Consider the following 27,002-nt stretch of genomic DNA (forward strand, 5'->3'; position numbering starts at 1 on the left):
AGTCTATACTCCTAAGAAGGAAAAGTCTGCACATATCTAAGAGATTTAAAATTCAAATGCTATGTTGAAACATTTGAAACTCAATGCGGAACTACATTTAGTAGTACAATGTTTAGTTATAGTACAATGTTTAGTTAGTTAGGTGTGATTTATTTGTATAATTTCGCATTTCGTAATATTAGGAAGTTCATATTACCTCCTTAAAATTCAACGTAGGTATATGTTTAGGCAGGTTAACAGAAAAGCAATGAATTTTAAACCTAAGATTAAGTGATTAAAAAAAATCCCCTTATATTAAAACTTATGACAATATAATGTTTAATATTGACTAAGTATATTGAGGCATATCAATTTGTCGTAGCATAAAACCAATGGCGTGGCGTGCACAAAGCGCTATCGCGAAAACGGTCGAATTACAACAGCCCCAGATTGCTCAACTTACCAACAAGCCCGACACACGCTTAAGGTCCATTTGGGTCCGACTGGTTTGCACTGAATCTGGCGGCTCTATTCCAGATTGTTTTTAAGAATTTGTTACATCGCAAGTTCTGAACTAAGTCTACGAGACTAGTAATATTGTCCACTTGAATATACTATGATTAAATAAATTTCTAACAGCAAGAAGATATATAAAAGCCTTCTGGATACCATGTTACGAGTTATCAGTAAATGTAGTCGATTTTACCTTATCTACAGAATTCATTTGAATACCTCGCCGATAAGAAGTTCGTTGGCTAAACTGGCACCTTGAGTGGCTCGAATTGGAAGTGTGCTTAAGAACTCAACTTTAGAATTCCATTGCCATGTTAGGACAAAGTTAGCGTAAATGATTGACTATTTGAAGTACAAGTGCCAATTTAGTAATTTCCTGTTACAGTTGGACAGGATTTGTTATAAAATGCCAACCTAGTACCTATTAAATGCCATTTGTGAAGTGTTTAATTCTAATCGAGCTCTTAAAGGTCGGGAGTTTAAATGTCGTCTGTCTAATGGCACATTATGTCCCAGTAAGAACTAGTATCATATTTAGTTTTCAAAAGATTGTAATAATTGTAGGTATAGTCGACTTCAAACTTACTTCTCACTTAAGTTACGAGTAAGTCCAGCTTTATGAAAAAGCTCAAGAAAATTGATATAAATATAAATTTGGTCGACTTGGCAGGGGCATTGCCATTCCCCCAGATTTTCAAGCTGTTGTCGTCGAAAATTCTCGCATTCTATCAAAACTAAAGCAAGTAATGTAATGTGACACCAAGTACATTGCTGCAAGGAAGTAAATGTTAAGGACACTTTTCACAACAGCTTTATGAACGTCAGATATTGTTTTCCTCGCGATTGCACTGATGCATGATGCCCTCTTTTCGAATGCGGTCTGGTCTACCTTCGTTTACTTACAAATGGATGGGCCAAGCAATCTTACATGCTTAAAGTTGTAACATCAACAATATACTCGTGTAATGCTCGCGTTTCTTGTGAAAGCTCTAACAAACGGCGATTTCTCTGTTATGCAATTTATTTACAGTCGAGCCTGCATGTACAAGTTGCCATAGTTTACCTAGTCAGGAAAAGCTATTTAAAGGATCCGACACGGCAGAATCGTGTTACGGCCTTGGCAGAACGGTCTCGCGAGCCAGGCCATGGCATTCTCAATTGAAATGTGTACGAGTTACTGTCAAGTGCCCGTTCCCCTCTCTTATTTTGACACAGTCAATGTTCGCATTATTTGTAAATTTTTTGCACGGTCATTTTGTTGACTTATTTTTAGAGGTGTGAATACAAGACGCCGTGTGTCCAGTTGCGACTTAAATTTTAGTAGGTACTTTAGCACTTTATTGATTTTATAGTGGCTGCTCATTCATCAACATTGTACTTATATCGATTGGATAGTACTTATTTATAAATACTAATTTAAAAATTACGTCTTCATAAAAGGCAATCAATGATATATCACTAGGACAGTTTAAAAGCGGTACAAAAATAACTGCTGGTATGTTATGAGTCATTAATTATTCGGTAACGCAGCTGATCGTGACCTATTGTGTTACGCTGACACGATCGTGTGTAGTTAATTGGAATTTAATTACTCTAATCTGATATTCATATTTGATTCATATTTCATGGGTGAAAACGATTAATCATGTTCCTTGAACTAAAGAGCATGAAGCATTTGCATGAAACTTAGGATTCAAGTTAGGGTTAGCCAAATGATGAATTTTATAACACAGAATTTATTGTTGTTTCATAGTCATAGTCATGAACAATACAGGATTGTGTTTCAAAATACATGGAGAGAAAAAAATATATATATTAAAAAAAACAATTGTTTAATAGATTTGTTCAAATAATTTATTACATTAAGTGGACACAAAAATGGTTCTCATTTTAATTATTACCTACACTACATAATTCAAAGTTTACGACTTTTTAATGTAACTCTCAATTTTCCGATCAAAATAATGTGTTTACCGCAGAGTTTCGAAAAAGTTCGATAAGTTCTTATAATAAAAAAAAAACTGTAAGTAATAATCAGAGATCGGACAGATTTGCGTCATTGCTAGCAATAATGTGGACATGACTCAAAAATTGATTAAATAATTACTCATTTAATTATTTTAATCAATTTTTTACCTGAGATTTAATTTTGATCCCTAGTCAATAAATAGCACTTAAGTATATTTTGAATATAAAAAATGAGTAAGTACCTACCTACAAAAAATTAGGAAAACATACTGATTATATTTTCTTTAATGAATCTACATTATAGGAAATCTTTGCGTTATTTATTGATTAGGAATCAAAAATAAACCTCACGTAAGGAATTAATTAAATGATTAATAATTTAATTTATTTTGGAGTTATGTCCACATTATTGCCAGCAATGACTCAAATAAGTCCGATTATCTCTGGTAATAATGAAAGTGTCCATATTATAAATAGGAAATGTCGTTTCGTACGAAATTTGTATCTGTACCTACAGTTAATGTTAATAACTATATAGTAGTTATCCAAATAGCATCTTCATAACAAAATAATGATTCGCATTGACTTTAAATATGTATACGGGAAAATCCACTCATTGTTTTATTTTGCCTTTCTGCTGTTTTGTATGCAGACGTCGAACGATGCACTACGGGCGATATTTTCTAATTCAATCACATCGTAAGGTTTTTAGGGGCATCCATTATCAAATGTATATATGTTGTTATATATATTTGTTAGAATTTTATTAAATAAGTAAACAAGTAAGTAATTCATATATGAAAAAAAAACTAAAATTAAAAACTACAACTAACTGATGATTGATTTCTGATATCCTGATGCACTTGGTCTTGTTTGGTAATGTTTGGATTTATAGGTAACCGGTGATATGCGTTTTCGCTTACATTTACTGGATTCCATGTCGACGAGACCCTAAAACCATCATCCTGATTTTGGTTTTTTTTATTTGATACCTATGTGTTCCTGAACTTTTCTACTATAGAAACGACGATCCGTGGAGAGACTCCAGTGGTTAGGTGCTGACTAGGGTCAGGGTCATTACCATTACTAAGGTAAATGCTCAGCGGCTGACTTATCCAAATTTTTTGTTAAAAACTTTAAATCGTGAAAGTTTAATCACCGACCGAGTAATAGGCCCATATTCCTCACATAAGAAAATCAAAGTCATACACCGTCCGATCTGGGTTTGACTGAATATTTATTGAAAGTTAGGTTCGAAAATAAATGGCTCAGGGAAACAACAGCTGTCCCTGGGCTCCGGAGCAGTAAAAAAAATATGCGACAGAATAAATGCTACAAATAATATTTGGTGAAATTGATGGTTAGGTGTTTGGGCACGAGTGGCTATTCCGGCCATTTTCTCGGCCGTGTACAATGGCCGAGCGCTCGGCGATGTATTTTGACATTACCAGCGCTACGTCGAGAGCGCTGACTCGCCAGTACAGTGGCATCATTAGGCCTACCTTGACCTACCTGATGCGAAACGAAGACCGTTATCTATGAACGCTTCCGACTATAGTCCGATCACATGCGTTGCCAACGATGCCATACACATATATGGGGACTTATTAGGTTTAGCCAAGATGATATTTAATCGTACATCGACAAACGCCAAACGAAACGAAAGAATGTATTGGGATGACAGATGCTACGAAAAGTCACGTGATTGTTTTCATATACATATTATTTAAGGCGTTTTCTATCAACAATTGTCATCTTTTCTAGGCCCCCTGAGGATTCACTTTGCTAACAATCTGAATAGCAAACTCTTGTTGTCAACACTCCAAATTAATCATTGGTAGTCATTACCCTTGTATGAAGTTCTAAAACTTTTACCTATTTTGAGGGTTTTGCTGTGAAGGCTCATTTTGCAGCAGCACGCACTCGTCATCGCCCAGCAGCTAATTGTTACGCTCTAGTAACACACGAAGTGTTAATTATGCCGCAAATACACACTTAATCAGTTTTGACATCAAAAATAGACCAATTTGCAAACCTACATTTTAAATAGTCTATCACGTAATGTAGGTTAATGAATTGGTTCAAAGCACGAAAATACGGATTGTTATTTTTTTAAATAGGTGAGGCGTGAATGGCGTGATTCTAAATTTGTATAAGTAAACGAAATAATCTCTAAAACTAAAAAATCTAACTGAATAATTAACTACTGTTTCGTACTAGTATTAATGAGATTAACGTTCTTTTTTTAGTTTAAGTTTAGTTAAAAAGTTTTAATTTATTTACGACATGCATACAATTAGAGTATTTCCGACAAATAATATTATTAGAGAAATGGTAGCCTCTAGGGTTTTTGACAAAGAGGTAGATAACATAAACAAGACTACTTATACATTATAGGCATCTAAACAAGATTTTATACGAGCAATTCTTGTTTATTTATTTATTTATATATATATTTCGGGGATCTCGGAAACGGCTCTAACGATTTTGATGAAATTTGGTATTTGGGGGTATTGAGGGTTTTCTGGGGTGAAAAATCGATCTTGATAGGTATTATCACTGGGAAAACGCCATTTTTAAAGATTTTATATGTTTTCCGATCTCGCAGATATTTATACATTATTAGCAATAAACATACACCATTAGGTACTGTTTAATACTGCATACAATATTGGATTTCCGGCTTTATTTTAAGAGTAAAACGTGCCGCGGAAGTAGATGACTAATCGTCCACGTCCACGATCATTTTTTTAAAGTATTAGTTACTATCCTCATATAATTACCCTTCTGAATAATTACCTCGATTATCGTCCAAAATTATTAATAAATACCTTGCTTCTTTATTGCTGGCTGCGATTGCAAATAAAATCGACCGCGTGAAATTAGTGGGTAATTAAGCTGGTCAAGTGCGCGGATTATCCCCCCTTCCCCATATGTCCGCACGTTACAAGATACCGTAAAATGGGGTGAGTAGGGTCAAAACTGAAAATCAAACCTCGATAACATTTTATTTTTACATATGAAAACTGAATGGTGTATATAATAAGTGTTCCGGGCGTTTGTATTTTAGTTTTTATTTTATTTTGGGTAGGTCCATTTCATAACTTTGACGATAAAGAGGAAAACCCACCTCACCCCGTAGTGCCTCGTATTTGGGGTGAGAGGGGTTTTCATACAAAGGTGATTTTGGAAGATTGTTGGACCTTTTTTTTTATTATGCGTATTACTATAGCTCCATTTTAAATTGGAATACATTATTTTTGTAGCAGTAGCCTTAAAATCCCTTCTCACCCCCCTCTCAAACCTTCTCTCCCCATTCATAACCCACCTCTCCCCGCGAAACCTACTCACCATGTCGGCACACACCATTACGTACTACGATAAACGGGAGCAATGGAGCGATAAATACGCCTCAACTGACGTAACGATCATGGTAACTAAATATAGGTTGTAAACATCACAATTGGAGTTAAAAACAGCCGTGAGACTCGTGAGTCATACTAACATTAAATTGATTTTACGGTTTAACTTGCGCATTTTTAGTCACTCGCGCGACATGTTTTGGAGAGCTTAAAATAAATAAATAAATATTATAGGACAATCTTATACAAACCGACCCACTATTCCCACAGTACGCTCAATAAGGCTTGTGTTGTGGGTACTACCTAGTCGACGATATACCTTATAGATAAATACTTTACATACAATAAGAATCGTCCATAACTCATGAACGATAAACACACACATAAATGCCCTTACCAGGATTTGAACCCGGGACCTCCTGCTTAGTAGGCAGGGTCATTACGGACTAGGCTAGGAGGCCGCTAGGCTCGATTTTCAAGCACTAATCATAATCATGCTGAGCACCAGTTATACCGCGCGCCGCGTAGGTATTACTGTCGCAGGCGGCGCAGCCCTTCGAAGCATATCGCACATGACTAAAAATACGTTAATTTAAAGCGTAAAATTACTAATGACCATAAATGTTATTTATGAGACTAGATCTGACCAGTGAACTTTGCACAAGCTCGGCAGTAAGAATGTATATCTAATTACCTACATATATCTTATACCTAAGCTCCATACTTGACGTGGCACTTGACATGAAAACTTAGCGTGGTCCGTTAGGCAGGTCCCCGTACACATACAACATATTTCATAGATGGGCCGATACTTGCGATCGCCGAGGTAATAGTTATAGGCTATGGTTACTTTATTACATAAAGTTCGCTCGTTGGAAAATCGAGTTGTAAATAGATATATTGGCCTCGGTTCAGCTCACCTTAATTGCTGGTTACATCGTACCTCAAAAGAGTTATAGCTGACAGGAACTATCCGGAGTTAAGAGGTTGAACTTTAAAATCGGGTATAATAATTAAGACTTCTGTTTACTGGATTTGTAAATCTTATTAGCTTATTTATTATAGTATTTTTCACATAGCTCGGGGACGGTGACAACTGTTATCTAAATATATGTATATTTTGCGTTTCAGGGTTTTAAATTGTACGGCCAAGACAGTTGTCACCGTACCCAAGCTATAGTTATTACCTACTGTCACTTGCGTGTTATCGTCTATGTACCTATGCTGCAACTTTAACTAGTAAACTACTCAAAATAATAAATTAGATAAAAAAAAATAACATTCATAGTCCTCGTAGCAGGGTAATTGGCTATAAGTTTCTTTAAGTTTTAGGTTCTTAGTTGTTTATGTTACATTATGTGTTAATTACATGTTAGGGTTCTGTAATTACCAACAAAAATACTTTTTGCAACGTCTAAATTAGTTCAATAACTAGACCGATCATTGATTATCATCTAGGTATACATCATAGGAAGGATGTGAACCGTTAACTATATCCTCATAAAGTGATACAAGACATAGATACCTAATAAAATAAGTCTACTAAAATAATGAAAACTGAATATTCGTTAGGTATCAGCCTCTCTATCGTTCTTGCATATCTCTAAAGGAGATATAATAATGGCTTAGTACTGTATACTTGAGGTGCCAGCAGCTTTTTTCCGAACCTAAGGGTAATTAAAAAAGTATAGTTTGTAGCTTTCTAATAGAGCCCGACGGCTAATCTTATTGTCTATTGTTAAGTAAAACCGCTCGTGCCACGTGCCACAACCACCTGCATAAAAAATCGTTCGTTCACTTTACCCAGGTAATTGAATTACAACTCCTATGGAAATTGCAATAAGATTCAAAATGGACTAATGGATAAATTATCATTTAACCGTTAACGTATCCACTTATCAACTAAGTTTAAGTTAGAAATGTATGTGTAAATGACATATTATCCAACGACCATATTATACAGTAAATCGTTTAACGACTATCGCTGTCAAAAGTGGAAAAGACGTCAGATCAATAATTGAATAAAATATTAGTTTTATCATCATTTATACAACCATGTCATTTATAAAGTCGACCATCATAGCCCTGCTGAAAAATAAAAAAAAATAGTGTCTGTCTCTTAAAAATTGAGTTTACGGAAAAAAAACCATAATTGGTTCTGGTCCATTACTGGTGCCATCACCCTAAGTGGAGATTATGTAACAACATACCCACTTAGTTCAAAATTTATTTAAAAAAATTACGCACAACCTTGCGCCGATCGTGCGAATTTTGATGTAATTCATACCTAAGCCACTTCTTAAGATTTTTTATAACGTTTAATTTCGTAGTCTCGTTTTAAACCTCTAACAGTATTTTTTTATCCACAGGCCTATCCGGACTGGTCGTGGCACACAGCGGGCCGCGGCGACATCAACTGCACCGGGCTGGTCTCCGTGTACCGCGTCAGGGCCGACCGCTGCAACCGTCTCTGGGTCCTGGACGCTGGCGTCGTCACCAGCCTCGACGACTTCCGCCGTGTCTGCCCCCCCAAGATACTCATCTTCGACATGGCTACCGACCGCCTGGTGAGTTTACGCAATGCGTTTGATAATAGTGAACCAGTTATTTTGAAGGGCGTTTTTAGAAAGCTGTGACGTTACTGTGGTTTCCTTGTGGTGCACGAACCTACACGGTGTTTTGCTGGATTCCGACAAATTCGACATACTTATTAAGCCATGTTAACACATTTTTAAGGTTATATCTTAAAACATTAGTCTTTAAAAATACCTACTACTTATAACTAATCAATGACACTTACTTGTCTAATGAGGAAGTAGGTAGTCGAATACCTATAATAAACATTTCCCTGGCTTAACTCTCTGTCGCTACAAGTTTGTGTAAGAAAGGCGACGAACTATTTTTGTCACGACGCGATGTTATCAAAAAAAAACAGGCCAGCCAACATGCACCTCCGTCTATCTCGTTCAAGATCAAATGCGATTTTAGTACTGCCAAGGTCTCGCACTCGTTTCATTCGCACTGTTACGCATCACGCACAATAGCGTTCATAGCTCTACTTTAATGGTCCTTAAGTTTAAATATTGCTTAATTATCTATTGTATAGGTAGGCAAACATAAACATTATAATTGAACAGTATGTACGTTGAAATTTGTTTGTCCGGCCAGAGACGAGTAAAAAATAATTAAAACTGCTTATACTTATGTAGCTTAAATTGCACTTAACCTTCGCATAATTAATATGTGACATTTTCGGGCTAAAAGAACCATATTGTGGGTTGCGGATACGAATTATTTCTAATTGATTATTTGATAGTAACGCCTTATTAACAGCCGACAATAAGTATGGTAAACGGGTCATTCCCCAGCAATCTCATTTCTCTGGATATCGCTAAGCAGTTTTGGTTGCAGATGGAACTTGACACGGGTTACACAGCCAGAAAAATGAGATCTTAATAAACTGGAATCTCCTTGGAATTTCCGAATAGGTATGGCCAGGGGAATGAGATTTTTTAGGTATGACCCAAACACGCCTAATTTGGAACATTCCTATAATGCAAAATAAGTATTTAACATCCGTTTTGAAACGCTGAAAACATTTTTACCATAAGCACGTGTCATAGAGCCAACGAGATATAACCATTACGTTTTAATAGAGCTGTTTAAGTGTGACGTTTCATTAATAGCGGTCTAAAAGAAATGGCGTGGTGCCATACTGTCCATGATTGGAGAAAAAAAATGTTTTTTTGTTAATTATGTTGGAACGAAAATTGCAATATCTTCATTAAACACGCCAAAAACATAAAGCTCTAAAACATTAAAAAAATTACCTAAATGATTTATGATTGGTGCCGTTGACTCTCTTCGTTGCCAACGATATATGTACCTAGATACCTATGTCATGAGTATCATGACAAATCTTCAACAAAATTCCTACAATATGCATGAGGTGTGTACAGTTTCCTCCTTATATTCTTTAAATTAGTTAACAAATGTAACATTGTAGATAATGTAGATACTAATGCTTTTTGTTTTACACGTCTATAAAATATAATCAATACAAAAAATTGAAAAAAAAAAAAGTATTTAGTCTTTATTATTTGCTCCTGTCTGGCTCCGGTGGATAAGCACCTTATAAATTATAGGTATAATAGGCATTTTTTTTAATTATATTATGTTTCTTCTTCTCTTCTCCTGCTTTTGTCCCAGTTTATTTGGGATCAGCCCTCGTAGTAATCTTGCGCCACAGCTCACGGTTGTGGGTTGTCTCGTCTGTTGCGTTCAACAGGTTCATGTCGTTTTTGACTGTTTGGAGCCAGGTTGTTGGTGGTCGTCCGCGTCCTCTCTTCTTCTCTTCGATTCTCATAACCCTTTTTGTCATATGGTCATCATCCCGCCTCATTACATGTCCATACCAGCGCATACGTTTCTCTCTGAGTTTTACTTGTATATTTGCGACCTTAAACGTACCATGAATATAATCATTCCTAATTTTATCCATTCTTGTTACTCTTCCAGACCAACGTAGCATCTTCATCTGTGTTGTGTGTTTCATGTTTGTTTCCATTAAATTGGATAGGTTATTTAGCGTTAAGTATATTAGAATTAGAATGCAATATCACTTACGTTGCACTTTGGCAAAAAGGAATGGTTAATTCGTGACCAAACAATTCCGTCTTGTGCCGAGATTAATTTTGACCGTGATTCATATAATTGCAACAGTTTATCATAAATTTGATCTGTAAAGGAGGGTTATGAGGTTCTGAAAGTGCTCTATATTTAAAACAATGCATGTCGGTCCTTGGTAACATGTCACCAATGTAACATTTGTAACCACGAAGGAAGTTGCGGTTTGTATACTATTTAGGTGTCAGAAAGAATAAGCTAGGTAATTATTAGTAAAAAGAAAACCATCATATTGTAGGTAACAAGGATGCTCCTCTCCCGTTACGTAGTTTGAAGAAATTCCTAACTATTTATAACTCTTATAAGGACCTTTATATCAATCATAACTCAACGTGAATATCGTAGGTATCATATTTAGGTTCATAGGAATAAAACTGCGGCTATTGTGATACAGCAACAGTGCAATTTAATTTCCCTATTATAATATGATATGATAGGTATAGAAGGTAGATCTGTAAAATAAAAAATAGGTAGGTACGTATAATTTACAGTCTGGTAAATTATACGTACAAATACAAAAGTCGGCACACACAAAAAATATTTGATCACCAATAAAATAAAATAGCGATTGTGTAGCTCATGTCTCATTATGGCTCACTCAATAGGGTATTTTCCTACTAGTCAAATCAGTGGGGGTACCGCGAAAACCGAAATTAGCAAATTGTGGGAATCTTTCTCTGTTACTCCAATGAAGGCGTAATTAGAGTGACAGAGAAAAATGCTCGCAATTTGCGAACTTCGATTTTCGCGGTTATAGCCCAGTTTCTTTTTTAGAACTGACAAAACGTTTTGCTAATATGGAATTTATATGAAACATTACATCGTGACGTTACGGTCAACTCACCTACTTTTTATATTTCTATCCGATTTATTAAATAAGATAAGATAGATAAGATAATAGATAATATTTATTCATTTAAAACTTAAGACTCAAATAAGACTAGTGCGTAAAAATAACTACTATCTATGTTTTTCTAATAATTTTCTGGTGTCTTATTTCATGCAATTCAATAATTTATTTTAAATACAGGAAAATACCCTATTATTATATTATTTCTTACAGTATGTATAATTCTAGATAGTAAAATGAGACACATTATACAATATCTGAAGTACAAGCCCTTTTAAATGTATAATAGAGCCTAGGTGAAAGGCACAACTTGCGACGTTGGATCCTGTTACTATTATCTATTAATCATTCATTGTCTAACGACTTCTGGTAAGAGTGGACCTAAAACAGGAAAAGGAAACATCGTGACTCCAACTGTTACAACCGACACGGTAAAAGATAATATCGTGTTTGAATATCTTTGGTCATCTATAGGTACAAGTACCAAGTACCTACAGTAAAACATTTTTTCTAATTTGCACTGCTCTTGCCTTGAGGTGTCAGGTGTAAAATATTGTCTGGTTCATTAATACTAATTTAAACTATTCAAACGACTTTATAGTACATAAACGTGAAATTTCGTATGCATATCTTCAAGCTAATAATTAATGTAACTAGACTAACGTCCTAGTGTTTTTGTCTGAAAATACATAATTATGTACTCATTAAACTCATTATTCTTACTTAGTTCGTTGGTTATTAGAGCTATGCTGTTGGTAAGTAGGAGAATTTTGATTACCTACATGTGGCTTACATGTATAGCGTCGATAGAATGCCATTTCGTCACAGGTTTCAAAGGAACTTAGAGTTTTTTTTCTAATTAAATGAATACAATAGGTACATAATAGAATTACACAACTTTAGGAACACGTAAATTATTTTTTGATTTGTTTTTTTTTTATGTGGCCTCACTAAACGTATTAAATTGTAAACTGAAATAGATTTATCTTCCGATTCGATCCTGCATATGATTTTTCCTCAGCTTATCTTAGGAACGGTTGTTATTTTGATACTGAATTTGTTGCACAATTTCTTCACTGCTTAAAGTAGATCATAATCATTCGTGACATTGCCATTGAATCGCGTGGACTCCTCAACTTCAAACAATTGAATGGTACCAAGACTTAAGGTCAGTTAATGGCAGATTGTTTCAATGTCACTAAAATAGTACCTAAAATAATTTAAACAAAATATTATAATTTTCTTAATTTGGAGCACATATTGGAGTTAAGTAGGACCATATATATGCTTTAATTTAGATAGAGGCTGATAAAGGTGATTTCTGTCAATTAGGATCTAGCACACGACACGCATTACTCGCATATTTGATTGAAGGTGATCTCAATGTCACGCGTGCCGGCACTCATTCCTATTATTTTTTTGTGAGTGCGTAAGATAATGAGCAGGACTAGAATTCTATAATTAAGTATGATTATGTTGTCAAGTATACGAGCTTGCACAATCCATTAATTGAACAACCTTAAATATCCCAAAGCTTATAGGATCTTTCCAATTAGGATTTATGATAAAAACTGCTTCAAAAGTGGTTTTGTTCAACTAAACGTGTCAAATGCTTGTTAGGGTTCCGTAGTTTTTACTTAATCACTTTAACCTTCGATACCTACTTATCGTTTATTTGGTTAAAGAAATCATTTAAATAATTTTATCTGCAAGTACTTTAAAATATATTTACGTTAAAAAGCTACACCTTACTGCATATTTGAATTCATTTGCAATCGTATAAAGGCATTCGCTATTCATTGGCTAAAATAAAACTAGTATCTTTAATTACAATACGGATGTAAAAATGTGTTGACTGAAAGTGCTGGTCACTCGTACGTCCCACGATCGACAGCTCACGGTCGGCGAGGTCGTTTTCTCATTATGTGCAGGCGCAGGGCGTGGCGCGTGGCGTTGCGCGTTGGATCGGATTGCAGTGACCAACTGCCGTATTCGAACTTCAAGATATTCACAAGAGACGACACGTACTAGATCCATTCTAGATACGTTATAGTTTAGATTTCAACTAGTTCTCTTTTGCAGCGCAATTCGGGCAACCAATGTCACTTTTACGATAGATCGTGTTAGATATCTATTAGATGTGAATTAGATCTCTAAGTAATATCTTGTGGAAATCGTTCAAGAGTATCTCCAGAATCGCGAAAATGTCAAATTTGACAGGTTAGATCTTAAACATATCGTTATCGTATCTTGGCGATGTCTAAAAGATATCTAATAGATGTCTATTACAAAATTCGAATCGGGCCCCGATACCCGTGATTACACGCTCGGCCCATTGTGCCTGCATTGATTGAGTCCTATGCCCAACAGACGATTAGTGGCTTCGGAGTTACAACAGGTGCAGGTTTATTGGAAAATAATTGTGGTTTATACCACAGACCAATGCAAACACCAATAGTTGACCATTCAAGCTCCACAAAATACAAGTCTAAAGATACCATATCAGTGTCATCTATTACAGCTGCCATATCTGTTTACTTCTATTTACTATTGAATAAAGGCACCTGCAGCCTTAGCTATGTTTTTGCTACCGTCTGGCTAATGTTATTTATTTGCCCAGCAAGCGTGCTGATCTGCTTTACAGACCAACAGACCTTTAAACGATTATTTACGCCACTTCGCATGTTCATTATTTAATTGTTTGTACCTACATAATCTATATTATTAAATACTTAGGTACAGACAATAATTCCGGCCTCAGGAGCACATTAATTCGTTTATGTTCATTTAGGAACAAATAATATGAGAGGAAACAGGAGCACTACCACGTTATGTAAAAGTGACTATACCGGGTAATATAATCCTTTTTCTACTCGTCGACTGCAATGCTTGAATTGAGACTTCGTATACCAAATTGAAATCGCATACTTTTTTCACTATGGGACCCCAAAGCAACTATAATATTCATTTCGATACAGTTTAGTCAACTATAATATTCATTTCAATCTCGTACCTTCCTTGTATAACGATTGTATAAAATACTATTGTATACCATTGGTTTCTAAACTGCTGATATATCGGTTGCAGGTGCGAAGCGTGTACTTCCCCCGTGAGCTGCTGCGGCCAAGCTCCTTGCTGACCAACCTGGTGCTCGACGAGACTCGCTCCAGCGCTCGCCTCGCCTCCAACTGCGATAACATCTTCGCCTACATTAGTGATACTGTCGCGCCAGGTATGTTGTTCTTGTAGTATCTTCGTAAGGTTGACCAAGCTTCATGACCCGCTGACAAACCTGCTCCAGCACTCGCCTGGGCACAAACTGCGATAAAAGCTTGGCCTAACATTAGTGGCACAGCCGCGTCAGGTATGTTGTCCTAGTCGAATGTAGATTGTAGAGCTTCATCAAGCTTCTTGTTGCCTAACTTGCCGGCCTAGCCAGGCTGACAATCGCTATCGCTTCGACAACGAAACGCTTTATGTGTATCTCTATCACACTTCCATATAAGTGCGACAGTGACAGTTGCGTTTCGATCGCTACAGAGCGTAAGCGATTGGCACGTTGGCTACGCGGCCTGGTGCCTGCCTCGTTTCCCTACTGCGTTATCTTCAAATACATAGATGATGCTATCACACTAGATATAATGTAAACAAATAAAGATTGATAAACTTTGTGGATTTTCGTGATTCCGGATAGAATTAAACTACACATCAAAGATGCTCTTGAATATCGGTAATAATTGGATCTTCTTTCCATGGAAGTCTAGCGATAGAGCCATACATAAAACCTTGCCCCTGCTTATAATTTCGCGCCTGTCATTCAGTAGGGTATTTAAAAATATTCATTGTGCTTTTGCGCATTGATTTTAAGTTCTGACCAAACTAGAAAACGTTTAGAACTGTGCAACAGAAAAGCAAAGGATCTGTTTTAACCACCGTAGGTATATCTAAAATTGACCATTTAACTTTACTGGAAATCATGAAATGTACTAGGTATGATCACAAGTGATTAAGTAATAAGAAACGATAATCCGATGCATGTTAAGGTTAACGTTTATATGCGTGCTATAAGTAATAATCTCGATCATTTAGAGTTAATGATTGATTAATGATTACAGGTTCAAAAACAATCTATTGCTCAAATATCGATTACTTAAGCCTAATTTAGGATCGTTAAGTTTTTGTTCATATTTCATCCGTACGTGGACTATTATTATTAATATTTTCAAAAATGGACGGCAAAGTCGACGTTGCCGGTTAAAAAATAGGTCGCGAAGTGCGTAGTTTATGGTCAGTCAAAAATTAAAAACATTGCAGTCTCGATTTCAGGACTGCAATGTTGCATACAAATTCCATTATTTGTCGAGTTCCAAACTTTTTAAAATTTGAAATGGCCATATCAAATGAAGGCTTAGGTCCATCAGCCAAACAGATGATTAGTAGGTACTTATTATTATAATGTTGGTACCGCGACTATTTAGGTGTCTCAAATAGGTTGGCGTATTTTCAGCAGAAAAATACACCTCTATTTTTTTTTAAAGGCGGCAAAGCAAATCTTTTTAATGATTTTACTTTTTTCAGTGAAAATTAGAACGTTGCTTTGTAAAATATTTAGATTTCTTGCACCATTTTTGAGAAAAGCACTATATATGACTCGGCTGGAAGGCTACTTGCTGGCTTCGGATTCAATTAAACGGACTCCCAAGGTCGTCCGTTTAAAACGAATCCTCAGCCAGCAAGTAGCTACTTCCGAACCTCGACAATAATGTACTATTTCAATCCATACGTGTCTTTGTCACGCTTTTCTCTGATGTAACAACGTATAAGTAGTAATGAGTTCTCACAGTAATAATGGGGGTAGGTACACGAATAGGTATTCGTGTCACCTGAGGTGTTGTAACTATTGTTTAGGTATCAAGCGAACGATATCATTAAAGATTAGGATTGCAGCATGCACAAAATCTAAACTAGCACTTTATGTTAACCAGCGTACTGTATAATTAGCAAGGAAGAAGATCCCTCTAGTACTATGCCTTATGGGAAACGGTCAAAGAGATAGTTCAGATCCGGAAACCGCTACCAACTTTTAGTATGTTGTTGGGCATGGTATTTAGTCTCCAAAACTGCCGGGAGACAGCGGCGCCGGCCATCTACTTCAGCGGAATGACGTCATCAAAATGATTCCCGCCTTGTTGCGAATATTGCATATTGCACCCAAAATATGCATTGCACATACACGTGTGGGGTATTAAATGAAAGCCAATTGAATATTCTATATTTAATTTACACACTGTGTACCAAAATATTTAACAGTTCAAGAGCAATTCACAAAGAAATCAAAATGATGTAAGAAATATTCGATTATTTTGGTTTCTCAACCAAACCAAAAGTCGGACGTTAAAGCAATGTACTATAACATTAAAGATGACGTCTCAAGCCTTACATATACAGTAGAGTCCGGTTATAACGACGCCCAAGGGACCGCTGATATTACGTCGTACTAACCGGACGTCGTACAAAACGAACTGCCAATTTTAATATATTTTTTTAACCAAAATAATTACGTCATTTTGTATTTATTAATACTTATGCGATAATCAATGAAAAAAAAAACATTTCCTTTAAAATATTTATTTACGTTAGTATTACAACACTTTGTCTTAAATGGAGAGACTTGTGTGTTTAGAAGAAGCCACTTTTCAAAGTACGCGTAGTCAACCCACTCGTCATCCACAAATTACTCGAATCCCGTAAAATAAAAAGTCGTAATTCTTGGGGATCTAATCCAGCTGACGTTGTTTTATCACACAGTTCCTATGTCCATATCCTGTGTCCATAAATCAGCTCGAAGGTACCTACCAAAATATTGCATTGTACCTAACTTATGTACATAATTATGTATGTGAAGTTTAAGCTCAATTGAATAATGGGAATTGAGTTTTATTTAGTTTTGCAAGATTACGAAAAGTCACATGACTATTTCATCTTGCTGCGTATAGGCAAAAGGGGGAGGGGAGTTAGGTGCGCGGGACGGATTAAGCTTCTTACCAACTATTTATTTGTAAAAACTACGTCGCTCGTCGTTGTAACCGGACTTGACGGACGAATTTTGAGTCAATTTCCGTCGTTAAAAGCGATCGGTCGTTATAAGCGGAGTCGTAATAAACGGTTGTAGTTTCATAGTAGCTCGTACTAAAACCAAACAAGTGCCTATACTTACGTCGCTATAAGCGGTTGGTTGTTATATGCGAAGTCGTACTAATCGGACTCTACTGTATACCAAAAAAAAAAAAATCTGATAAAAATTGTGGAAATTATGCATCAAAATGTATTCGCTAGAACAAATGCCTTAAAGTTAAAAAAATCTAAGATGGTCATTTTCAAGACAATCCTTATAAGCTTCTAGTATGTTATTAGCAATATAAATATAATCATAAAACTGCTGGGAGACAATCTCTATAGTGCCTTAGTGATAAATAATGGCGTCATACATGTGACCACTCCCGAAATTTGAAAATCTAAATTATAACTATACCATGAGTCACATATACACGTGTGCTACATCAAACGAAAGATTATTAAATATACTATGATTGACTATGATGACGTCCATACATTATTTATAAAAATAATGTGTATTTTGAGAGCCACAAACAAATAAAAAACACTTTTTATGAAAAAAGTTCATTTATACATATTTTATAGCTCAACTAAAAACGTTATAACAATGTTGCGTATAATATTAAAGAAACCAGTTATTCGTCTATACGTCACAGCTTAAATTTTAGATTTCCGATAAAAACTGTGGAAGTTGTACAAAAAAATCTAGAGCGCGCCAACAATTATATATTATGCGCTCATATTACTCTAAATATAGTCTGATAAGACGTAAGACCAATCAGTCAGTTGTAATAAAAAAGATCTTTTCGGAATTATAGAAAAATACAGGAAAAATACAGTTTGACACAGACAGTAGGAGTATGAGTATTAAATATATTATTCTGTAAAAGGTATCAATCAACTTCAGCTTTGTAAAAATATCACATTTTAAGACATTTACTGAATACCTACAACTGTCTTTGAAATCCACGTGTTTAAAGTTTGAAATATAAATTACCAACGTGTTAGTTTAGAGTTTAGACACTTATTAAGTCTTATTCTCATAAGATATCACTAAAATAGATCGTATTTGGCCCCTGGCGCGGCTATATCTACGGTAGTCACGAAATTGTTCGGCACAATACATATATGCATATTATAATCAGTACGTTGACTTTATACAAAGGCAAGGTGTGGGAATGTATGCATGTAGCAGGATACATGGTGTACATAGGGGTAATAGGGTTTTGTTTCCGTTGCGCATTTGAAAACTATTGGTAAGTAGGTACCTCTCGCGTCGATTGTTGGTATACGTAAAATGTAAGTATGTAGGTACATATTTTTTGGAAGTTTAGCGTATAAATTAAAAAACCGGCCAAGTGCGAGTCGGACTCGCGCACGGAGGGTTCCGCACCACCAACAAAAAATAGAGCAAAAAAATCATGTTTGTTGTATGGGAGTCCCCCTTAAATATTTATTTTATTTTTAGTATTTGTTGTTATAGCGGCAACAGAGATGATTTGAGAAAATTTCAACTGTCTAGCTATCGCGGTTCATGAGATACAGCCTGGTGATAGACGGACGGACGGACGGACGGACGAACAGTGAAGTCTTAGTAATAGGGTCCCGTTTTTTACCCTTTGGGTACGGAACCCTAAAAAGGAAAAATGTGGTATAAACATATTTCTGTCACAAATTGTTTGTTTCCAATACATTCGAACTAGTTTATTTGACTCCAAAGTACTGTATGTTGATTGATACGAGTACTGTGTAACTCGGGAAGCACAAAAAGTTAATAATAAGGTGTGAGGCCACGGCTCGCGATCTCATTTTGATTTCTATCAACACCGATAGAAAAACGTATCGGTCTTAAGAAATTTGAAGTAAGTAGGTGGTTCGCAAAATAAGAATGATCGAGGATTTGATAATTGATTTGCATTACAGCGGTGTTGTAGATTATCTTATTTAAATAAATAATTGCGACAAACATTCACTAACACTACCGAATAGGCCGTACGGAAGACTAGCGCTAGCAATAGCATTGTGCTGAGATTTCGTGATGCGCATTAATGTTTTGTTCTTCTGTTTTTGTTGCCTGTAGGATGCCTGTAGGTACATGTTCCGTACATGTTTGAGACTGTCACGAATAAATGTCTTTCATCTTTATCTAATACGTAGAACGTAAGGTTATCACTTACCCCAGGTAGGGTAGGAGATAACCTCACATTCTTACAATTTTACTGACACATTAAATACTTCATTAGAATCATTAGCGCTAGCTAATGAAGCTGCAATTAGGTACAAACTAAGTGCGTAGTAGTTTATAGACTTTAGTAATCAGTGCACATAGATAATTATATATCTGTCAACATGCACACATGAGTTATCTTCGCAAATAAAGCGTCAAGTTATTTATTTATCATGAATCATGTTAAATACATTCGCCTGTTGTTTCATGTGAAATTTGCCAATTTACATAGGCACATATTTGCTAACGGCAAATACAGACAACTTATTTTCAAGAAATGGTTTGTGGTAAATTTGTCTTGGTATCGTATTGAAATTCCGGAAAAAACAAACTATCTAGATCGGCGAAATTAACCTTTGATAATATAAATGGCGCGAGTACCTATTAGTTTAGAGAGCTCAATCAATATTACTTCGTTCCATGGTAAGTAATGTCTCGCCCAAGGGTAAACGTGCTTGTAGGTATCTACTCGTTATCGTTACTTGCCTACGTGACTCGCGTATAGGTACCTCCTGAGGTGATTTTCTTGCATTGTATAGCCTTGCTTCTACACCAACCTACAGTGAAAAGCACTGATAGAGTGCCTTTTTTTCGGGTGTATTAAAGACGATACAAATTGTTGCTGTACTGCTTGGGTGCGAGTATAATTGCATTTAAGGAATAGACCAGGTATAATTGAGACCCTATTTACGTATCGAAAGACTTTCGCCGATAAATAACGGTCACTGAAAATTAACGAGACTGACCCGTGAGGTGAAATTTAATGTAGGTCTTTATTTAGTGCTAGGTATTAGTTACAAAGTGTTTAGCGAAGTGTAAGCTGTATGCCTAAGTACTAATAACCAAAAATGTTAGGTAAGGTAAAGGGCCCCAAGTTCGTGTTAGTACGTTATTTCGTTAGTTTTGTTTCTGGCGCAAATAATAAGGAATACAAATATTTTTTATTCAAATTATACATATGAAAAAAATCTGTATTATTTAATCTCTTCAATAAAATAATAACCAATATTTTAGTGATTAAACTGAGAGTAATACGACGGTCGAAACTGTCAGACGGCCGCGAACAGCTGTGTTGTATGCGTGCACTTTTTTTAGACGTAAGGTGCGCGCTCTTACTTGTTAAGCTTATAGGAAGGAAAAGCTAAACCCATTCGAAAAAAAGTTTTTGGGAGTGTTTCTGTGGGTTCCTTAGTAATTGATTTGATAAGAAAAAAGATTGAATATATGCATAGAAATACCTTAAAATTGCAATAAATCGACTCACGAAATAGCGGTCATTATATTTTTCGTGTGTCTCCTGTTTCGTGCCACTAACGAATCAAGGATTTTCTAGATACATTTTGAGTGCTTGTTTTTAAATATAACAACGAAGATAATTAAAAAAATAAATTAGAAAACAATTAATGTATTTCATGAAGTTTCGTATGAGCGAAATTCGGTATATGTTTTTTTCACTAGAATTCTCATAAAACGAGTTTGAATGTGACCCGAGTTTAAATTTTTAAGGTATATTCCACGTATATATTCTCAATTTCTCATATTAACTACTAGCACAATTTTATTTATAATTAAATTTATTTGATCTATTTTTGTGTATGTTTATATTTAACGTATAAGATAGTTAATATTTTTTTTGTAAAAAAAAAAATATTTGGTAAAAAAAGTTTTTTTTTTTAAATTTTTTATTTATATAGTTTCGGCTTTTAATCAAGTATTAAAGTACCCATATGGTTTACGAAGTCTTAATTCAACCATTAAAGTCGACGAGTACAAAAAGCTTTAAGCTGTGCTCTCAATTAATTTTTTTTTTTTCAATATTATTTTTAATTTGACCTTACAATTACTCGTAAGTAGGTAATTTAAAATGATTATCAGCAAATTATCACCTATTACTCTAAGAAAACTTTATTACGAAACAGGGGACACGAATTCACGAACTTAGGAGCTGAGCTAAATTTGTATCACGAAATGGGAGCCAAATAAGAGGTTCACGAAAAAATTCATATAAAAAAAAGTTTCAACTAAAACCTTATAGTTTATACATTAAATTATTAACAAAGAACTAATATAACTTACTCAAAAGCTTTCAAGGTGTTGATATGCTTAGTAATATTTAAAAAAAATGCTTGGTAATATACAAACTCTCAAGAGCCTTAACCTGCCGAAACAGGGGCCCTTTACCTTATCTCTTAATATTAAAGTATCCAAATTCTTTAAGCTGTTTGGCTGTATGTATGCGTAAGGACTATGTAATACCCAAATGAGAAACCCCGTCCAAGTATACAACGACGCACAACGCGACAAGACTTTCTATTTTGTGTCAAACTCTTATGTTTAGGTATTATTCTTATTTCTAGGTATTATCGTGTACGACGGGCACCGGGACAACGCGTGGCGCGTGACCCACGCCTCCATGTACCCCGACCCCGACATGGGGGAGTACGACATCCTCGGGGAACGGTTTACGTTAATGGACGGCATCGTCGGCCTGGCGCACTCGCCGGCCCAGGGTCTGCTCTATTACCAGCCGTTGGCCACTGACAGGTGAATATTTATTTTATTTGTGTATTTATACTTTTAAATTTAATGCAGGATATAAAATTGTACAAATGGCGTACCCTGGCCTGAACATGACGTCGAAAATGACTTCAACGAAGAACTGTTGAATCCATTATTACAATCCATTGGCCGCCGTCGATCTGGTTTCAATCACCGTTCGACATGGGCATCGCCGATTGGGATAAATGGAAACATAGGTACCTAACACTGCCACTGACAGTCTGCCAGCCTAACCTAACCTACCAGGAAGTACAAAAGAACTCATAAAACACACGCGCACAAACTACAGAAGTTCATGCACGTTTAAAAATCGCATCGAAACACCAAACTCTTGTTACCAGTTAAATCACTAGAAGAATTGAGACACAAAGATAATTGTATAATTATATTTGTCAATTTTAAATTTTGAACGATGACTTTCCAGACTATTCAGCGTGTCCACCGCAGTTCTGGCGGCAGGCCCCCCCGCCGAGGGCACCGACCTGCCCGTGAACCTCGTGGGCCGCAAATCCTCGCAGGGGCTCGGCATCGCCGTCGACCCTCGCGACGACACGATCATCTTCAGCCCCATTGTCGAGACGGCCATCGCTGCTTGGAATCCTATCAGCAACTCACATAGGTTAGTAGGGATACATATTTCTATAAGATAGGATTTCTATAGGTACCCCTTGTTTTATAAACATTACCTAGAGCTTCCTATATTCCGAAAATGTCAAATGACAGAAACAGATTTTCCGTATTACTCGAATTTTCATACCTTGCCGAATGATTAGTACACCAACTTGAAGCTAGATAAAATGAGAATTAGGGTATTTTGAGAACGAGGGGCTCATGTGAATATCTCGTAACATGACAATACCTGTTGGTACATATAATGTGAACCCTGTACTTACTTATTCCTTATAAATTCATCATAAATAGCATTCCATAGCAAATGCATTACCATTATTAAGATTTTAGTACTATTTTATGATCTGACTCGAATTAAAGACATGGCTTGCGGTCTTTTATAATCAATGAATGTAATTAATTGCATAATTTATCTTATATATCGTTAGTTCTAAGTACTAAGATTTCACTGTGGTATTTATTGTTGAGATTGAGTAATTAACAAGTAAATAATATAACAGAGTGCTCGCCCAAGACCCTGAGAAGCTGCAGTTCTGCGCGGAGGTGCGGTGGGCCGAGCGCGACAACGGCGCCGTGTGGGCCCTGTCCACGCGCTTCCACAAGTACTTCAAGAGACAAGTCAACAAACACGAGGTACCTACCGCTATTCTCTAATCTATTATCTAAGTTTGTAAAGAGACACGGTCTTTTCCATTCCTCTTAACAATGTTCTGATATTTATTAGTGAAACGGAAAACTCAACCCGGCTCAGACAACGATATATATGTCACCGTAAAATTGTAAACACTCGTCATAATTATTATAATCTCGCTAGTTACATTATAAACTGACGTTAGGGAGATTATAATCTAACCATGGTCTAATAAAACATGGTCTTCTCTTCCCAGAGTGTCACTTGCCTACGTCACAATAACATTGCCACTTTATTTCAACATAACATGTTACATGGGTACATTATATCTATGGTTAATAAGTTAATTTATTTCTTTATAATTTAATAATTTTCATTTATATGTATTTTATCTTAAATTTTACAATAACACGTCATTTTTAATTATTCGTTAGCAATATCTTCCGATTCACGAAAGAAATTTCAGACGTTCGGGTAATTCTGTTTACACTACTGGCAACACAGGATAGCGCTGTCACATTTGACAATCCGCCATTTTGTCCCTGACCGACCGTCCTTGTCGAACGCGTGTTAATTGTTATTTCCTTCTCGCTCAGTGTCAGCAGTCGCAGTGTTTTCCAAACTTTTCACGTCGTAAGCTTCGTAATTAATGTTTTGTTACGAAAATGGTTGGCTGCTCTATTCGGAACTGTAAGAGTAGGAGTGAAAAGTGCAGTATAGATTTGTTTTATTTTACTATGTTTCTACATGAATAACTTAAAATTAATGCCGTTAAAATAATTTTCACTGTTGGTTAAAATTCTCCCACATTTTAAAGTTTGAGAACCTGTAAACAGCATGATGACGTAGGCAAGTGCCAGTTAGGTCATTCGCGAATCTCGGAATAGAGTACCAGGCGGAGTATATTATTATACCATGAATCTAACCTAACCTAACCTACGTTAGACTATAAACTAACGGGTTCACAATCTTCTACGGTGTCATAATATAATATACAAATACATAAATACATAGAAAACACCCGATTAGCTTCATTTAGTTTACCTACTGTGGGTTTAGGTCGATTTGTGTAAAGTTTTCTCGTAATTATCAATAATATTGATATTTATTATGTATTTAGTTTTGTTTAATCTAATGCATATTAAACCGAATTCATTTATTGATGTAGGTCACTGGTCAAAGTTATAATAACAAGTCAAGGCGTAACTATCATTATGAATAACAGATGAGCTAAAATTATCTTTATCAATGAGACAAATAGGTATGTTATTTTAGAATAATCATTCTATAACCACATCACATACTAACTAAATAACTAAAACAGAATGTAAAATTTTAAGAAGTGATTCAGTAGGTTGAATACGTTATCTGATACAACTCGACGTTTTCGTGAGAAAGGTGCATACATTGAAGTAGGGGGCATAGTAGGTATTTTATTTAGGTATTCTTCCTGACTCAAAGTTCGATGCTGTCGCGTATCATTGTTATCTAAATAATAACTTTATTTTTGCCTTAGAATGACACAAAGAACTACTTAATTTATAGTTAAATGCCCGGCACAGGAGACTCCCAGTTTTATCTGCATTTGTTTTATTTCAGATACACATACGTATCGTTCGCGTCGTGGAAGGGGGATTCCCCGCGTTGCAGCCGCACGTCCTGCGCCGCTCCGCTCGGCGTCACAGAAACTTCAACTCCACGCTGCACTAATTAATAACGATCCCAACTAAATACTAAATTATTTCGTTACTGCAGTATCCTGCTGCATACTCATTGGCAACATAAAGTACCTATTGGTACATTTCGAGCCTACGTATCAAGAGACGAATGTTTGACGTCAGCGGTATCATAATTTGCTCTGCTGTATAGGGGCGTAATTACCCTAGAGCCATCCGGGCCATGGCCCGGGGCGCCAACCCTCAGGGGCGGCATGGGGCTGCATATGCCGCCCCTAGCGGATTGCATTTTGTTTTTCTTCCTTGACTTTTGGGGCGGCGAAACGTATTGGCCCGGGGCGTCAAATTTCAAAATACGCCCCTGGCTGTATGATACCTATAGGCGCAAAGAAAACAACAGATCTGCATTGAAATTTACAATTTTGCTATGGCCTAGCACGTTTAATTTAATTAATGTATTGCTGCAAAATAAGGAAGCGTCATAGTTTCATCGCGATAAATTGGCCGTCAAAAGTCAAAACAAATAAAAATATTGGAAAGAGAAAGAGCTCAAACCAAAGTAGGTATATTTTATATTTGGCGATAACAAAGCGATAAAATGACATAACCTTTAAAAGGGTTTAGTACAAGAGTGACCATGTAAATCTAAAGCCTATATGACAAGAATATTACTGATATTAATTTGCCTACCTGTCCTATTAATATTATTAAAAAAAAGAAACGGTTCCATACCATGATTATTTTATTTTAGGACAAAGAGTTTGATAGACAAATACCTAGTTTATTTTTTCCCACAGAGGCTTTTTGACATATCAAGCCATTGAAATGCTACATTTCATACGGCGTTAAATACGACTCGCCTGTTTTTTTTTAAATATAGACGATAGTGGAAACCGATTCTCCATACAAGCGTAGTCCCGTTTTCCTAGCTGGGTATTGACACTATAAATATATTTTTAAAAGTATATTGAAGCCCCTTTGCATGTTTTTTTCGGGTTTTCAATTATTATAAGGGTTAGGGGTAGCAGCTCTTAAAAATTTGTATGAAATTTGATATTGGCTCCTAACTCTTATAATAATAATAAAAATATCGAATTAGTGAATTGGCATAGTTAAAGTTTTGGTATGTAAATATTCAGACAGGAAAATGGGGGCTATGGATCTTTTTTGAGTCCTAATAGAAGTCTCAAAACCCAATTAAAATCATAGTTTTTCAAGAATTTCACAATGAGTTTCGCCAAAAACTTTTATTTGATAAAAGCATTTTGTCACTATTATATTTTATATGATACTGTCGACCTTTATTTAATGCAAGCAGCAACGTAACAACTAAATGGGCTGGTTTATCCGACATAATAGCCCAGCAAGTAAGCAAAAAAGGGCTAGTTATTTTGAACGCTTTTAATGGCATTCAAAATTGATTTTGAGTACGTAAAAAATAGCATTTTTTACTTAAGTGTGTTTTTGTATGGAAGCGTACATCACAGTGGCGCGATTGACAATAAAATGTTAATTACTTACATCTACATATTGTAGATATACCTAGGGTGACTACTATTGCCCACTACCGTCCTACTTTTGGTCGGTCCTACTTTGCTCCAAAATTGGCTCCACTTTAAGGAAATTTTGAATATTTTTTAGACTGTTCCTCATTAAAATATTCAGACAAATTGAATATGAAGAAGAACATCTCATGTGACATATTTCATCGGTAAATCAACTTTATGAAATGTTGTATATAAAACGAAGTTTTGAATACGGGGCACAATATACTCATTGTTGGGGGTATTTCTGCTCCTACCTA

At 35.8% G+C, this 27,002-nt stretch overlaps 1 protein-coding gene across 1 annotated transcript in view; it reads left to right on the forward strand.

The window, feature by feature from the left end:
• The window catches only part of LOC134651073 (protein yellow-like), a 44,163-nt gene extending 18,880 nt beyond the window's left edge, over positions 1-25,283 (forward strand). The window contains exons 3-8 of the mRNA XM_063506060.1: positions 8,192-8,389; positions 14,446-14,590; positions 22,060-22,246; positions 22,686-22,880; positions 23,392-23,524; positions 25,122-25,283. Coding sequence (XP_063362130.1) covers positions 8,192-8,389; positions 14,446-14,590; positions 22,060-22,246; positions 22,686-22,880; positions 23,392-23,524; positions 25,122-25,232 — 969 coding nt within the window. The 3' untranslated portion in view covers positions 25,233-25,283. The remainder of the gene's footprint in view (positions 1-8,191; positions 8,390-14,445; positions 14,591-22,059; positions 22,247-22,685; positions 22,881-23,391; positions 23,525-25,121) is intronic.
• Positions 25,284-27,002: the final 1,719 nt, after the last annotated feature.

Source organism: Cydia amplana, chromosome 9 (assembly GCF_948474715.1).
Source record: "Cydia amplana chromosome 9, ilCydAmpl1.1, whole genome shotgun sequence".
In the NCBI taxonomy this organism is placed as follows: Eukaryota; Metazoa; Arthropoda; class Insecta; order Lepidoptera; family Tortricidae; genus Cydia; species Cydia amplana.